At 34.5% G+C, this 16,246-nt stretch overlaps 1 protein-coding gene across 1 annotated transcript in view; it reads right to left on the bottom strand.

The window, feature by feature from the left end:
* The window catches only part of LOC136039393 (probable N-acetyltransferase san), a 32,638-nt gene that overhangs the window by 267 nt on the left and 16,125 nt on the right, over positions 1 to 16,246 (bottom strand). The window contains exon 3 of the mRNA XM_065723088.1: positions 3,182 to 3,368. Within this exon, the coding sequence (XP_065579160.1) occupies positions 3,182 to 3,368 (187 nt within the window). The remainder of the gene's footprint in view (positions 1 to 3,181; positions 3,369 to 16,246) is intronic.

Raw genomic sequence — 16,246 nt, 5'->3', positions numbered from 1 at the left:
ATATATATATATATATATATATATATATATATATATATATATATATATCATGGTTGCCATCCATAGTCATTAGTCACTAGTTTTAGCAATATTTTTTTCTACATGGTACTGCTGTTCCCTGTCGTGATTTCTGCTCATTATTCTTTCTTTTCTGCTGTCTAGATAAAATCTTTTCGCATGTTCTAGTCTTTACATAAGCATTTTAAGTACTAGAATACAAAAAAAAATCCACAGTTAAGTGATTTTTAGTAAAGTTTTGGTCTCATGCATAATTTAAGCCACTGGCAAGAAGCACCCAAAAGGGAGGATTGAGTGAAATTTTCTCGTTTTCTGACAAAAAATGAACAAAAAAGAACATTCTGATAACCTGAACTCCTATAAGGTCTTCTGACTGATCACAACCCTTCCCCCCTAAGTTTGAGTTCAAGGTCTAATTGGTAGAGTTTTATTGTGGTCCAGTTAAAGTTTTTTATTCTTAAGAACTGCAATGTAGGATTCTGATTTGAATTTTAGGGAAACCTTAAGGAATTAGTCAAAATATTCAATTAGCCATAATTTTGTCCAATTGTTTCCAATAATATTTTTGCTATAAAGTTCGGGGCGGATGGGAAGAGTTTTTTAATCAAAGGGAGATGAAAGGGCTATTCCATCTCCCTATAACTATATAACCAATAAACATGCGTGTCCGATTGCAAAACGATCTCTCTGGTGAAATATTTTCAGATCAATTGCTGACAATTGGAAACGGAAAGCTCCCAGTTGACTCAATTTCAGGACGTTTACAACTGCCTCCTGAATCCTGTAATTTAGTGACATCAAAAAATGATTTGGTTGAAAAGGTATTTCCGAATATTCTAACCAATTATAAAAATCATAAATGACTAAGTGAATCGAGCGATTTTGGTAGCTAAGAACATAACGTCCCCGAAATCAACAATATTATTCTGACCAAGATTCGAGACCAGGCAGTCATTTACAAGTCAATCGACACAGTTTTGGAATCAAATGAAGCGGTTAACTATCCATCAGAATTTTTAAGTTCACTGGATCTCCCAGAGTTTGCACCACAAGTGCTACAACTAAAAATAGGCGTAACAATAATCATGTTGCGAAATATTAACCCACCAAAGCTTTGCAACGGCACGTGACTTGCCGTAAAAAAAACAAAAAAAAAAACAATGGATAACGTAATAGAGCCATCAATCTTGACAGGGCCTTCCGAGGGTGAGGCTGTTCTTATTCCTTGCATTCCCATAATTCCAACGGATCTGCCTTTTCAATTTAAAAGATTGTAATCCCCAATTCGATTAGCATTTGCAATCACCGTCAACAAAGCTCAAGGGCAAGAAATGATCTTCATGACCAGCGCCATGACTAGGCTCAAGAATAAGCTCTGATGGATATATATTTTTAGAAATATCAATGAAATCCTTACAATTTAAGACCAAAATATCATCTAAATATCTTTTATTATTTGACAAAGCATGTTTTAAATTAATTGGATTATTCTTATCCATCATATATTTATATTCTAGTTGACTTAAAAACAAGTCAGCTATAAATGGGCTGACATTCCCCCCCATGGGAATTCCCATAATTTGCTTGTACAAATCACCCCCAAATCTTATATAAGTATTGTATAAAACAAATTCCAATAACTCAAAAATCATATCCAAGCTGTAACATCTCAAGTTAACTGTAGTATTAAAGCAGTTTGTCCATATGGCTTTTTTATTATAACTGTCTATTTTGAAGAACCTTTTACTAGATAAGAGGAAAGATTTCTTTATAACAGTTTTTAAATTATCAAACACTAAATTAAGTGATAAATTAGTATACATTGTCGCAAAATCGAAAGACTCAATTCTTTTAGCTGAAACCATTGTTAAAGAATCTATCACCTGCAGTGAATTATTAACACTCCAATATGGATTAAAATTCGAAAATTTTTTAATACCAGAACAATAGGTTTTAAGTTTATTTACAATTTCCTTTAAAATTAAAGAGAGGTCAGTAGCAGCAATGCGGGTTGGACATTTAGCTGCTCCAGCAATAAACCGTGGTTTAAGGGGATTCTTATGAAATTTTACAGTCCAATATAGGAAAGGGAACTTTTTATCACTGTCATTTATTTTAATATTAAAATTTTTAAAAAGTATTTCTTCAGTCTTTTCAATTAAATTCTCATCCTCTATATTTTTACCTTTTCATAAACATTAGTTGTGCATAACTCCCTTTTTAAGATATCACAATACAGCTTCTGACAAATTATGGCAAAATTATTATTAGCTTTATCCACTGGCACAATTACAAATTCATTCTTTAGATTAGCAATTGCTTGTTTAATCTTCGCATTATAAAATAATGATTTAGTGTTACTATTTTTTAAGTTAGAATATATTTTATTTCTTACTCTACTAATAATTAAATTCTTCCAACTTTGAAAACTCTCTTTATTTTTATTCTCTTTCTTACACCACTTATCAATAAATAAATCAAAATCATTTTCCAAGCCATCAAGAACACTCGATGGTTTCAGATGATGAGAAAGACGGAGGATGATGAACTAAATCATAAGACCAATATGTATATAGAGGGTGTAAAAAGGCGGACCTATGATACATCAGGAACAGCGAAGGGAATTCAGTTGAAACTTTCAAGGAATGTTGAGGGGAATATTGAAATAAATCAAAAGACACTGTGTGCATCTAGGTTGTCAAAAAGGCGTAAGTCCAATATCTCTAGAAAAACTAAGGGTATTAAGTCGAAACTCCCAAAGACGGTTAAAGGGATGCTGAACTATATCAAAAGACCCTTACGTCTATCCAGATTGTAAAATGATGCATCTACAATACATCAGGAATGGCTAAGAACATTAAATTGAAACTTTCAAGGAATGTCGAGGGGCTTGTTTAAGTGAATCAAAAGATACTATGTCATCAAGACTTTCAAAAGAAGAAGAAAGAGAAAGAGGGAAAAGAAAAGTGTAAGAGATAGAATATAAAGAAAGGGGAGAAAGAGAGAGAGAGAGAGAGAGAGAGAGAGAGAGAGAGAGAGAGAGAGAGAGAGAGAGAGAGAGAGAGAGAGAGAGAGAGAGAGAGAGAGAGAGAGAGAGAGAGAGAGAGAGAGAGAGAGAGAAGTGGAGAGAGAGATGCAGAGCGAGACAGACAAATGAACTTACAAATATATGGCATCAAAATTCCCATCCTTTTCAACGATACTCATAACATGGTTTAACATAGCAGTACCAACACCAGTTTTTCTGTAAGGAGCCAGACACCCTAATGTCATAATATAAAGCCGCCTTTGATTTTCGGATGTATCAATTCGACAACACACAGCTCCAACCACAACATCATTATAATATGCTAAAAGACAATATTAGGAAAACATTATAGACAGCATTTCATTTATTTCGAAGTCAAAGTAAGTGCAAAGAGTAAAGCTAAAAAAGAACTGAAAATTGGTAGTAATATAGGGCTCAAATGAAGGATGCTAGTCTTTGCAGCGCAAAACGCGGATAACATGGATAAATTGATATAGGCGCGTATTTTTTCTATTTGTTTCTTCAAGAATAAAATCTTGAATGTAAACAAAGCAAGTATCTATTGTCGCTTTTTATTGCAAAAATATTGTTAGTTTTTTTTATTTTTTACATTACGATTTGGATTCCAGATCGGTTTTATGATAGACGAAGGTTTGATTTGGGATTTACGATGAAAAACAGTCCTATCTTCCAAAAAAAATGATGATTAAGATAAAATAAATGAAATGAAAAAAAAATACTAAAATGTATAACTAAATACGTGTAAATCTTTAATAAAAGCCATAGAAAAGCCGAACATTTCAGTTTCAAGTCCGCAAAATTTTTCAGCGAAAAAAGGGAAAAAAGAATAAAGAAATAAAACCTAAACTCATTTATAGTTGAAGCAATAGAGAGGCAATGAAGTTGCTTGACTCCTTGAGTCTATCTTTAAACAAGATTCTTATAGGAAAATTAAAACGGATCAAGGTAGTGAATTTGTTAATCCAAATGTAAAAAAGGCTTTATTGAAATATAGTATAATACTCTATCATAGTCATAGTACTATAAAGGTGTCATTGGTTGAAAGTTTGGGAAGAACAATTCGACTTTTAATCTCGAGATATTGTACATTGAAAAATACTGCTGCTTTTATTCAAGATTTATATACAATCATGTTGATTTATTATCAACATCCTCGTCGATCGCTGTCCAGTCTTAGCCCTTTTGAAGTTCATCACACAAATAATACACTTGACATTTTTCTTATACAATATTCCACAGAAAAGGCTGTAAAGAGGAAATGTAACGTTGGTGATACAGTTCGAATTAATCGAACAAGTAATATTTTTGAAAATAAGTTTAAGTTGTGGTCCACTGAACTCTTTAAAGTGTCAAAAGTCTTAAACACTAAATCTGTAACATATCGTCTACGTGATATGAATAATTACGAGACTCTTGGCAGTTCATATGATTATGAATTGCAAAAAGTTAAAACCACTGGAATGTATGAAATTGAAAAGATATTAAACAGTTTGAACTCGTCAGGGTAAGATGCAGTTGCTTTTTGCTGGCTAGGATACAACTCTGATTTTAACTCTTGGATTGCCGCTGAAGACGTTCACAATGCCTGATGATTTTATGTGACATTAAAGTCCAATGTCTCTGGCCCCCTCTATGATGATTTGAACAAAGCAAATGATTTTTTGACAAAACTCTATCCCGTCATCAAATTCGAAGGGAGGTATGAAGCTGCTCTTGTCGATTGTATTCTTAAAATGCATGATATCCCGAGAAAGGATCACACATATGATATAAAAGATAGACCCTTTGGCTTCTCCGACGAGGATTTTTGGTGGTAAATTTGACCCTGATGATTACCCTTTTGCTATTATACCCTACGAGGAATGCAAAAAAAATGCATAAGCCATGTCAAGTTATCAACAAAAAATTATGGGTGGAAAGGGTGGCTTCACATTGAACTAATGAACAAAACAGAGAAGGATTTACAGTACCAATCCATTTGAGGATGACAGAATTTTTCTCAATGAGGATTTACGTTAGGTTCTCGCTTTTAAAGATCGTATTATAAAATCAAAACATTTCAGTGGCGAGGATAATATTATCTATTCAGACTAGGCACCCGGCTTCTCATCTGACGAGCACATTCATCACTATAATATAAAGCACCTTCAGTATATTGCGGTCAACACTTCGTATTGGGATCTCTGATAGCTAACATTAAGAAGGGAATTGGGCGATCCTCTAGCAATAATAAAAGGTTTGGCTGTGATTGCATTCAATTTTTGACCCATTGAGTGAGACGGCTAATAGAAAAAATAGTTTCGTTTGCCCTGATATTGGTTGCTATGTAGCTACTCTTAGACCATGACAATGGGGCTATGGAATGGACTATTACAGGGGTCGTTCGTCAGTGTCAAGTTATGGTCTCAGCACTTGGTTTGCTAAGTTGTTTTGCTGTGCATTACCACTGGCTAAAAAATATATTAAACCGGTTGCCGTGGATTTTACCTCCTCTAAACTACACGATTGGGGTTCTGGGGAGGATTTTAAAAAAAGTGTCTCACAAAATCTCAGGTCCAGTCATCCCTCGAGGAGCGATTGAAGTCACAAAAAAGCGGGAAAGGTTTAAAAAGGGCGAGAAATTCCTCATCACTCATCAGCCTCAAGTCAGCCCGGAAGCGTAAAACAACACTCTTATCAAAGAAGAAAAAGAAACGAAGAGTAAAAATTGTTCGATGGAAAAAGGATTTCCTTTCCTAGAAATGGCATATCTACCACATAAGAATCTCATCGTTCAGTCAACTTATCTATAAATCTTTTCAACATGGAAAATGGTGATGTGAGTGTAAAACATGGTTACTATGTGCAATTTGATCTGCAACAACAGCTCTCTGAAAACATACATATTCAAATTTATTCAAGTGAAGACTATTTCATAGATTTGACTTCCACATTTACAAATTTACATATAACTGTCAAAAAATCTAATAATAAAAAACAAGTGCAGCCAAGGGCTTATCACAACACAATTTGTTTAGATCAATCAGTGTCTACATAAATGGAACATTGGTGAGAACAAACTTTCAAATCATGCAAGTTACATACAATTTATGTAGACGACTATAGTGTCATATATTCTAGTGAGAGTTTTGGCTATTGGGGATATGAATATAAACCGGACACTGTCACTACCAATATATTTTGGTTGGGAAAATAAATCATGAGATATTTAGTATACCTCAATGATTGCCTCCCAAATATCTTTAGATATTTCTCCATATTCCCTTAATTGTTTTAAAACGTGATTATGCCCGATAATACTTTTTGGAAAGTTGATGGTTTTAAAAATCTATACAGATGACTATCAAAGAGATAAAACAGACAGATCAAATAGACAGGAAATGAATTCAGTAGTCAGCCAATCTTTTGTTAATGAAAATCCCAATAAAATGTGCAGCTTATTATTTTGGAGCTTCAATGAAGTACCTATCGAGGATGCCGAGTCTCTGATTTCGGATGTGTTGGCGCATGGATTGTCATTGGATAGCGGAAATTTGCCGTCTTTTAGTGTTGTTCAGCGTTTTAAAAAGTTTGTTAAAATTAAAGTGGACAATACACAGGTTCGACTTTCTCTTTTGAAAAATGCGAAAAAACTTAAAGGGAAACAGTTAAAAATTTGTAAGAATATTTTTATTGGCGATGATGTTACGCCTCGTGTGCGCATTGTGCGCAAGGAACTCCTGGGTATCCGTAAATGTCTAGTGGATAAAGGAGTGGAATGCTGGGTACCCCATACCTTACCCCCTATTATTTGTGTAAAAAAAATAAAACTGTAGCTAAAGTGCCTTGGTACAATGCAAAGGGTCTGTTGATATTGAAGTTTTGTTATGTTAGTTTTTAAGTGACCTTATGATGTTGGGGTTTGTGTGTATTACAAAGTTGTGAGCCGTTGCGTTAGGAGCTTGAGCTTTATACATTAACGGGTTACAGGCAATATTGTCATGGCCTGCTCTTTTTCTCATTAGTGTTTTGAAGTGGATTATTTTTGTTTTTTAATTTGTTTTCCTTTCTTGTGTCTGTTTGTTATTTTTATTATTATTGAAACCGTGTACCGAGTTTTTTTTAAATTTAATTACAATGGATAATTATGATAGTGATTCCCGGAGCATTAGCCGTCTTAATATTCTGGAAGCTTCCAATGTAGATTTTGGGGTTGTATTTATGGAACAGCTGCATCGGAGTAATGACAATGGGGTAGCAGGGCATTATAAATCTATTAGTTCCAAATATTTGCTTAAAGATGGAATTCAATCTGAGTATGGTGATGCGAGAGGCCACAATGCTTTCCAACTTAAGTGCCAAGGGCTAAATTCTTCGTTAATTTTTTTAAATTAAATATATGATCTTTCGGTTTTTCAGGTTATCGGTATAACTGAAACCTGGCTGGATGACCACAGCTCAGCTCTTTTAAAAGTTCCAGGATATAAATTTTAAAAATATGAATCGACAGTTTCGACAAAATGGTGCATATATTCGAAGCGATATTGAGGTTTTGGTAGGAAATGACTTAGTAGTATATCAGGAAATGATTCTTAAATCATTTATTCATCAGCTTAGGCCGAAACCTAAGATGTATTTGTTATTATATTGAATAGGCCGCCATCTGGCTCCATACCAATCTTTATGGATCTTCTGGATTCTAGCAAACTAGCAACTGGTTCAAATCCAATTATGATGCTCGGGGATTTTAATATTGACCTTCATGAGCTTGATACGAGCGTTTCTATGGATTTTTTTTTCAGTTTTGTATGTCCTATAGTTTATCTCCAACTATAAATATATGCACACGAGTAACCACCTCATCATCGAAGCTTACAGACAATATATTTTCAAAATTGGATTTTTTAGCTCCAAGAGTTGTTACTACTGATGCATCAGACTTTTTTGGTATTTCAACAAGATTTGATCTTTGTACTCCCCAAAAGTTCCACCAATAATTCCTAAGAGTCCAATACATGTGTTTAGCCAGAGTAACCTTCAGAAAATTAAGCAGAAAATTTCAGAAGTCGATTGGAAAAATTTGGTCGACCTTACGGCTGATATAAATACGAGTTTTCAAACATTTTATAACAGACTGATTCTGTTAGTGACAAAAAATGTATAATGGTTCGTTCACTATTAGGGAAAACTAATCCTAAGAAACCATGGATGTCGCCTAACTTGTTGCGTTGTATTAATAAAAGAGATCAACTTTATAAGAATTCCTTAAATAATGGAAATGATGCGCTTTCTTTAAGAATTTATAAAAATTATAGGAATGCCTTGAATAAATTAGTGAGAAATGTAAAAAAAAAAATATTTCGAAAATAAATTCACTGAGACTTGTAGAAACCACGCGCAAAAACATGAAAAATAATTAAATGTGTGATAACGACAGAGAACTTTATTTTTCCGGATGAAGTAGCAATGCAGAATGTCCAAACAACGAAGAAACCAATTTGCTAATATTTGGCGAAAATTTATCTTCTCGTATTGTACCTTCTGATGATGATTCTCCCTTGGGGTTTTTTATGAACACTCCAATCGATATTTCTATGTATATGAAACCCTTCTCTCGTGATGAAGTAGAGAATATTATCTTTGAGATGAAAAGTACATCGGCAGGTAGTGATTGACTCAATCTTCTGGTGTTAAAAACAGCGTTTCCTTATGTTGCTGATATTCTTACTTCCCTATTAATTTGTCCCTCATTAATTTGTTCTTGAAACGGGGAACGTATCCTGATTGCTTGAAAATTGCTAAGATTACCCCTGCTTTTAAAGGCGGTAATAAGAATGATCTTGGAAATTATCGGCCTATCTCGGTCTTACTTGTTATTTCTCGTGTTCTAGAAAAGTATATTAGCACTAGAGTTTATGATCATTTGGAACTGCATAATCTGTTAAATCCAATTCAATTTGGTTTCAGAAAGGAAGAACCACAGAGGGAATAACTTCGGCAATCAATGGAGATCTTAATAATGAGCTTAGAGTAGCTGGCCTGTTTCTTGATTTGATTAAGGCATTTGAAACAGTTGACTGCTACTTCGAAAATGTGAATTTTATGGACTAAGAGGGGCCACTTTGGCTTTGCGTTGTGATTACCTCCGAAATAGAGAGCAGCATTTTCACATTAATGGATTCTCTTCAAGTAAAAGTATTGTTAAATTTGATATCCCCAAGGGCTCTGTTTTAAGTCCTACTCTTTTTTGATTTTTATTAATGATTTGCCAAATGCTGCTGCAACTACTTCTAGAATTAGGGATCCAGTGGATCCTGAACCTTCGGGATCCAGAACGAATACAAACTTTTTTGCTGATGATGCGACATTGATGTGTGTTGCTTCAACTGAACAACAACTTACCTCAACAATTAATTCAGCAACGACTATGACTTGTCTTTGGTTGAAGATAAACCGGCTTGACCTAAATATAAATAAGTCAAATTTCGTTATCTTTTGACTGTCCCCAAATTATTATTCGTGGATTACGGAAATAGCTTCACCAAAGGAAATTGTTAACGGTCAAGTTCCGTTAAGTACCTTGGGATTATTATTGAAGAAAATTCATCATTTAAGTACCATGTAAAAGCTATAAGTAGAATACTATCGCGGAATTTAGGGATTATCCAAAAATTAAAACACTTTTTTCCTTCAAATATTTTACGGCTATTATATTTTTCTCTGATACATCAGTATATTTTTGTGTTGTTCGTCTTTATGGCTTGGGACTTTCTCCTCAATGCTTCGCTCAATCCGCGTACTGCAGACTATATGCATTAGATGCATATAGTACGCGGATTGCGTACTATCAATCCGCGTACTGCAGTACTGCCATTAGATCATTTTTTAGAATACGAAACCGGGATTCGGTCAGGTCCATGTACAGTACGATTAATATAATGCCTACAGCCGGATTGCGTGATTTTTATACACTGGCTTTTATGTAAAAGTATTATCATGGTGCGTTCCAGAGTGCTTTACAGGAATATTTTGGGAAAGCTGTGGAATAAGCTTGTCCCAAGTACCAAAGAATTGTCCATTAATCAATTTAAAACCAAGCTACGTGTGGGGTTGTTTGGTAGGTATACCTTTGAAACAGATTGATGGAATTAGTATTGACAATAATTATTTATTTTTTTTTTTTTGCTTCAGGATCATGATATTATGTTGTTTTATTGTGTAAGAATTATTTATCCAAGATTTTTTTCTCGGTACACGGTTTCACCATTCTGCTTATTATGGATTAACTTGTTTTTTTTTGTTTTTTTTGTTCTTTGTTCTTATTATTTTTTCTTCTTTTCTATTTTTTGTTTTTTTTTGCGAGCACACTCTCGCAAGCGGCACTTTTGGTGTGCTACCGATTGGTTTTGTCTCTGTCATTTCTTTTGGATAATAAATTAATACTATTACAACTAAAAATAATTAAAGTCTTTTTGTCATCAATTTTTACATGTTCATTTTCAGCAATATAAGTCAAGATTCTTTTACTTTGCACACGATACGATTGAGGCATGAGGTCTACAACACTTGATAGAACTTTAGATAAATCTTATTCCTGTTTTGGCAGTTGCGCTGCTGGGGGTGATGTTAAATTTTCCAGACTTTGAGTGTGATCAATGACATTTACTTTGAGCGGTCTTTCACGGTAGGGTTTATGCCTATCGACACGTCGAAGGGCATTTTGAAGCAAAATTAATTTTTCATCAGCGGCAATTGACTCATAGTTAATAAATTTACCACGAATATCTTCAAGGTGCACTTTTGGTGAACAAGCGAGTTCTATTGGCGTTAATTTGCAGGATTCAGCCATTTAGAGAATAGTGTTTACAAGTCCCGCGATTATTAGCAATAACAATGAAAGGAAACTATCACCCACTCGAACAAGCTGTTTTCTTTTAAAATCTTTTCCTTTCTTTTTGCAAGCCAGGGCACGTAAAAGCTAACGATGTTGACTTGTCTGTTCATTAACTACTTCTGGCAGTTGAATATTGCTTTCAGTTAAATTGAAACAAAACTCAGATAAGAGATTAATGAATTCATTGTCACTGTTATGTTTGAGTATATCTGTCCTTAGCCATGGTTTTGAATTTCCTAGGAAGGAAAATAAATGTCAGTTTTCATGTTGTTTCTTCAATGTCATGACGGAAACTAATAACCTTTTTTACTATTCACGGATAGATATACAGTAATTTCATTGTCAAAAATATCCGCGACCACACGTAGCTCTTCGGGTGTGTTTTGACAAAGATCCAACAGAATGTAACCATAACGTTTATTAGTAGCTTTATTGTATGCCGAGAGTAAAAATTTCGGTTCACCGGGATATATTTAATTGTTTAAAGTTATATTCAATTCAATTTGTTTCTGATCCGTCAACAAAACAAAAGAGAGTTTGTAGCCATAGTGACAGAGTAAGACAAAAATAAAATAAAAAGAGAAAGTAAACAATCAACGAAAAGAGAGATTTACAATCAACAAACACAAACATAACTACATACTATACGAAGAGGGAAGACCACTGGTGGTTGAGTTTTCTAGCGGAGGATTTGAAATCTTCCACTTTTTTATCAATAATGTTTGCAGGCGGAATCAATTTAAATTTTTGTACCAGAGAAGAATTACTGGTCCAAGGAGGCAGATGCAGCAGATACTTGGCGAATTTAAAATAGATTTGGTTTAATATTTTTTTTTTTCATTTGAAGCAGAAAAAAATTCTAAATGGCGGACATAACAAGAAGATGGGGCACATTTAGACTGTTGTAAAGTTTGGAAAGGTGAAACCGACTAAGATTTGTGATATTAGATGCAAGCGAAGCATATGCAACTCGAACCTTTTAGCGAGGTTTTGAATTACAAGCTCAATGGTTTCTTAAATACTTCTTCCAATGGTCATACCAAGATAAATAAGGCTATGAGAAAGCAGAATAGATGTTTCAGAAAGTTCAAGTTGCATTTCAGAGTGACCCTTAAGGTTGAAAGCGATTGCTACAGTTTTATCAACATTAAAATTCAGACCGATTTGCTGATATTGATGCTGGAGTTTAGAAAAAGTTCTCTAACTTCCCAAAAAGGTGCGACTTAGATTCGAAATATCATCAACGTAGGTAAATAAAGAAACATCGATTCTACCATAAATACACGTGCACTCCACAGAACATTGAGCAGCAGAAACAGAGTTATTAAAAAGAACAGGGTAAGTTAAACCACTTTTGTCTGACACCCTTAAAAATACTGAAAAAATCTGAACCCCCTTTTATTTTATATTTTAGTTTTAAGATCACTATACATATAACGAAGACAATTGATAACAGAAGGATCAGTCCCTCTTTTTACTGCTTCTGACAAAATCTGAGCAAATATACACGAATCGAATGCTCTAGCTATGTCAACTGCGCAAAGAACAATGAAATCACCAGATCCTTCCACATCAACTAGAACATTAAAAAGGGCATAAAGATCATGCTCCTGACTTAATTCTTTCTGGAAACCAAACTGATGCAGAGGGTTTTAATACTTACAAAAAAATTCACTGAGAATAAAAGACTCAAAAATTTTGAACGAGGTATACGAAACGGTTATAGGGCGGTTGATTGACAATCTTTAAGATCTCTTTTTTCCTTTTTGGGAATAGGAGTGATCTGGCCATTGATAAAACTATTGTGGCACCATACCTGAAGAAATTGACATTTGAAAGAACAACGAGAGGTGCTGCACAAGCAAATCCCTGGCATTTTCAAAATGCTTAGCAGAGACCAGATCAACACCAGAGGACGTTTTTTTCTTGATCTTTCTTAAAGCGCACTTTACATCAGAAGGAGTAATTGAGAAGGTAGAGCGCTGGAATTTTGCTAAGATACTGCCAAGCTCTTCTTCAAGTTTACTTTTAGTTGACGGATCAGGTGACGAAAATTTAGTTTTATAATAATCTATCCACTTAATTTCGGAAATGTTACAAGTAGAGATCCGGAATATGAGAACTTGAATCGCACCCTACATATGATATAGTAAGTACAATTCAAAGCAAGCGTTCTCCTGCATTTATTCTGATTAAAGAGATCGTGGAGAACAACGGTTACAGACATTTTTTCATGATAAGACGGGACCGTGAATAACTGTAACATCTCCTGGATAAACCCCAGTAAAAACACCATATTTCTACCTGGGACCCTTTCTATTTACTCCTGTACCTGTAAGTAAAATTCATCTGGGTCACCAGTATCTCTTTCAGTCGGTGTTTTTATGGTGTTTACCAACAAACCTATATTCCATGAAAATCAATAGATGTCAAGTCTCTATAACAGTTCTGCTCACAGAAAATGGTGAAAAAAATCCCTTGCTTGCGGACACGAAAAGCCTATGTATACGTAAGAAACATGTAAATATTAGGTGATGAAGAATTGGGACCACGCCCTTAAGTGAGGAGGCCCCTGAAAGTTTTTTCCTGGCCCTTGCGGGTTTTCAAGGAAAAAAAAACTCTATTTGGTAACACCCAAAGCCAATTACGGAAAAAAGCAAATAAATCCTGCTTTGGCGGGACCCCTGAAGGTTTCCCCTACACCCTTAGGTTTTTAAGTAATAAACACATGCTTCGTTTAGAAAACACCACTCCCTATGACGTAACATGCACCTGCATCGCTTAGAAAACATCCCCTATTATGTAACATGCACATGCATCTTGAAGAAGTTTAAAAGTGTCGGGACTGGGATTCGAAGGGAAGGGGATGCATTTAAAAGCCTTATGCCGTCATTATTAATAAATTAAAGCTGAAAGTGCTGGTTTCTTTTTTAAGAGTAAAAAGTAATCAGATGGAAACTAACCTCCTCTCCCCCGTCCGCACCCGCTTTTCCCCAAACACCTGCGATCAAACAATGCAGATAGTAATTTTGCTCGAAATAGACTACAGACCATATGAGAAAACTTCATGGTTTACACAACCCCCCAGGAGACAAAGGCAAGTGTTGTAAGTTATGACCCCGGGGCATATAAGGTTATAATGGAAGCGATGGTCTGATAAACTTCCGAGGCGCTCGTTTGATTGAAAATTTTAAGTTCTAGTTCCTTTTTAAAAAAGTAGAAAGGGGCCAGAGGTCAACTAGCCCCCCTACCCTCTATTCCCCAAATGAATCCGATCGAATTTTTTAGAGAGTTATTTTGTTTTTTGAGAGTAGCCAATAGACTAAAGACCATATAATAAAAACTCTGGGGTTGACACAACCCCCCAGAACCCAGGGCAAGTGTTTTAAGTTATGTACCAGGGGCAAGTCTTGTAAGCTATGCCCCGGGGGCATATAAGGTCTTCATGAAAGGGGCGGTCATGTGAACTTCAGAGGGAATTGTTGGATTAGAAATTGAAAGTTCTAGTTCCATTCTCAGAGTCAAAAGTGATCGGAGGGCGACTACCCCCCTCCATACAAACATACACACACACACCCTTCTCTGACAAATGCATTCTGTTCAAATTTTGAGATTTTGAAAAGTTATAGTTTCCCATTTTAAGAGCCGAAAGTAATCAAAGGGTATCAGGCTTTCCCCTTTGCCTTCTTTCCCCCAAATGCATCTGATCAAAAATTTTAGATAGTCATGGTGTTCATTTTAGTTCAAAGATATTATATAATAATGCTTTTGTGGTGGATACAACTCTAGAGCCCTGATGCAAGGGTTGTAAGTTATGCCCCGGACGCATTTAAGGTTTTTATGGAAAAGGTGGCAGTATAAATTTTGAAGGAGGTTTATATTATTGGAAATTGGAAGTCCCATTTTTCTTTTAAAGACTCAAAAGTAATCAGAGGGCAACTAGTTCCCCTCTACACCCTCTTTTCCCCAAACGCGTCCGATCTAACTTTTGGGATAGCCATTTTGTTCGAAGTAGTCCAAATATAAAATAACCATGGTCCCGTGTTTAAAAATCCCCCTCCAGCCCTAGGGGAAAGAGCAATAGATAATTCTAGTTACCCATCGTTAACATTTAAAGCTTTTATGGATGGCGTGGTCACATAAAATTTCGAGGAGCCTCCTTCGATTGAAGACTGAAATTTCTTTTGCTCTTTTTAAGAGTCGAAAATGATCACAGGGTAACCAGTCCAACCCCCTTTGCGCACTTTTTCCCCAAAATGCAGCCGATTAGAATTTTGAGAAAACCATTTTATTCAAAATAATCCAAAATTCAAATAATTCACTTTGGGGGCAGCAAAACCCCCCACAAACTTGAAACCTTCCGAAAACTAAGTTTTTCAAAGACAAAAGGCCATTTGAACTTAATATCAGCAGAAATAAACATCTGTAATAACTTAAACTCAAAACGACCAGAAATAACTATTAAGAATAAACGAAACCCAAAACGAACAGAAATTAAATAAACAGTCATAGCAAACATACCTGCAACAGGTACTAATATAAATGAATAAATAAATCTTATAACGAGTAAAACTGAAATTGGATGTGCAAAAGAAGCTTCAAACGAACATAAAATCTTTTAAAATTAAAGAATAAATAAAACCCAAAACGAACAGAAATTAAATAAACAATCATAGCAAACATACAAACAATAGGTATTAATATAAATGAATAAATAAATCTTAAAACGAGTAAAACTGAAATTGGATGTGCAAAATAAGCTTTAAACGAACATAAAATCTTTTAAAATTAAAGAATAAATAAAACCCAAAACGAACAGAAATTAAATAAACAATCATAGCAAACATACAAACAATAGGTATTAATATAAATGAATAAATAAATTTTTTTAAAATCGAAACTTAAATTGAATATGCGAATTTTTAAATGAAGAATACGTCATTGGCGCTATACTAAAAACTATATGTGCCTTGAAAAGTATTGGAAAGCCCTAGTAAAATTAAACTGAATATTTGATATATATTGACATTGCTGAAAGCTCCCCAGCTCAAGATTTTATTTCATTGTCTTTTTAATTTTATTTTTAATATTATAATAAGTAAAAAATAAGATATTTGTAATATAGTTCGTAATAGTAAAACTCCAAAGACGCAGCAAGCTTTAGTCTTTTACAGTTAGGGAAACGGGCAGTAGCCAAACTCCTGTTTGTAGTAAAAACTGCAGGTGTTTTGAACAGTCTTAGAAATAACGAATAAATTAAACTGAATATTTTATATATAAATATATTAATTGCTGAAAGCTCATTA

Source organism: Artemia franciscana, chromosome 19 (assembly GCF_032884065.1).
Source record: "Artemia franciscana chromosome 19, ASM3288406v1, whole genome shotgun sequence".
NCBI classification, from domain to species: domain Eukaryota; kingdom Metazoa; phylum Arthropoda; class Branchiopoda; order Anostraca; family Artemiidae; genus Artemia; species Artemia franciscana.
Note: the sequence above shows the minus strand (reverse complement) of the source record. Positions and strands in the feature narration are given on the sequence as shown.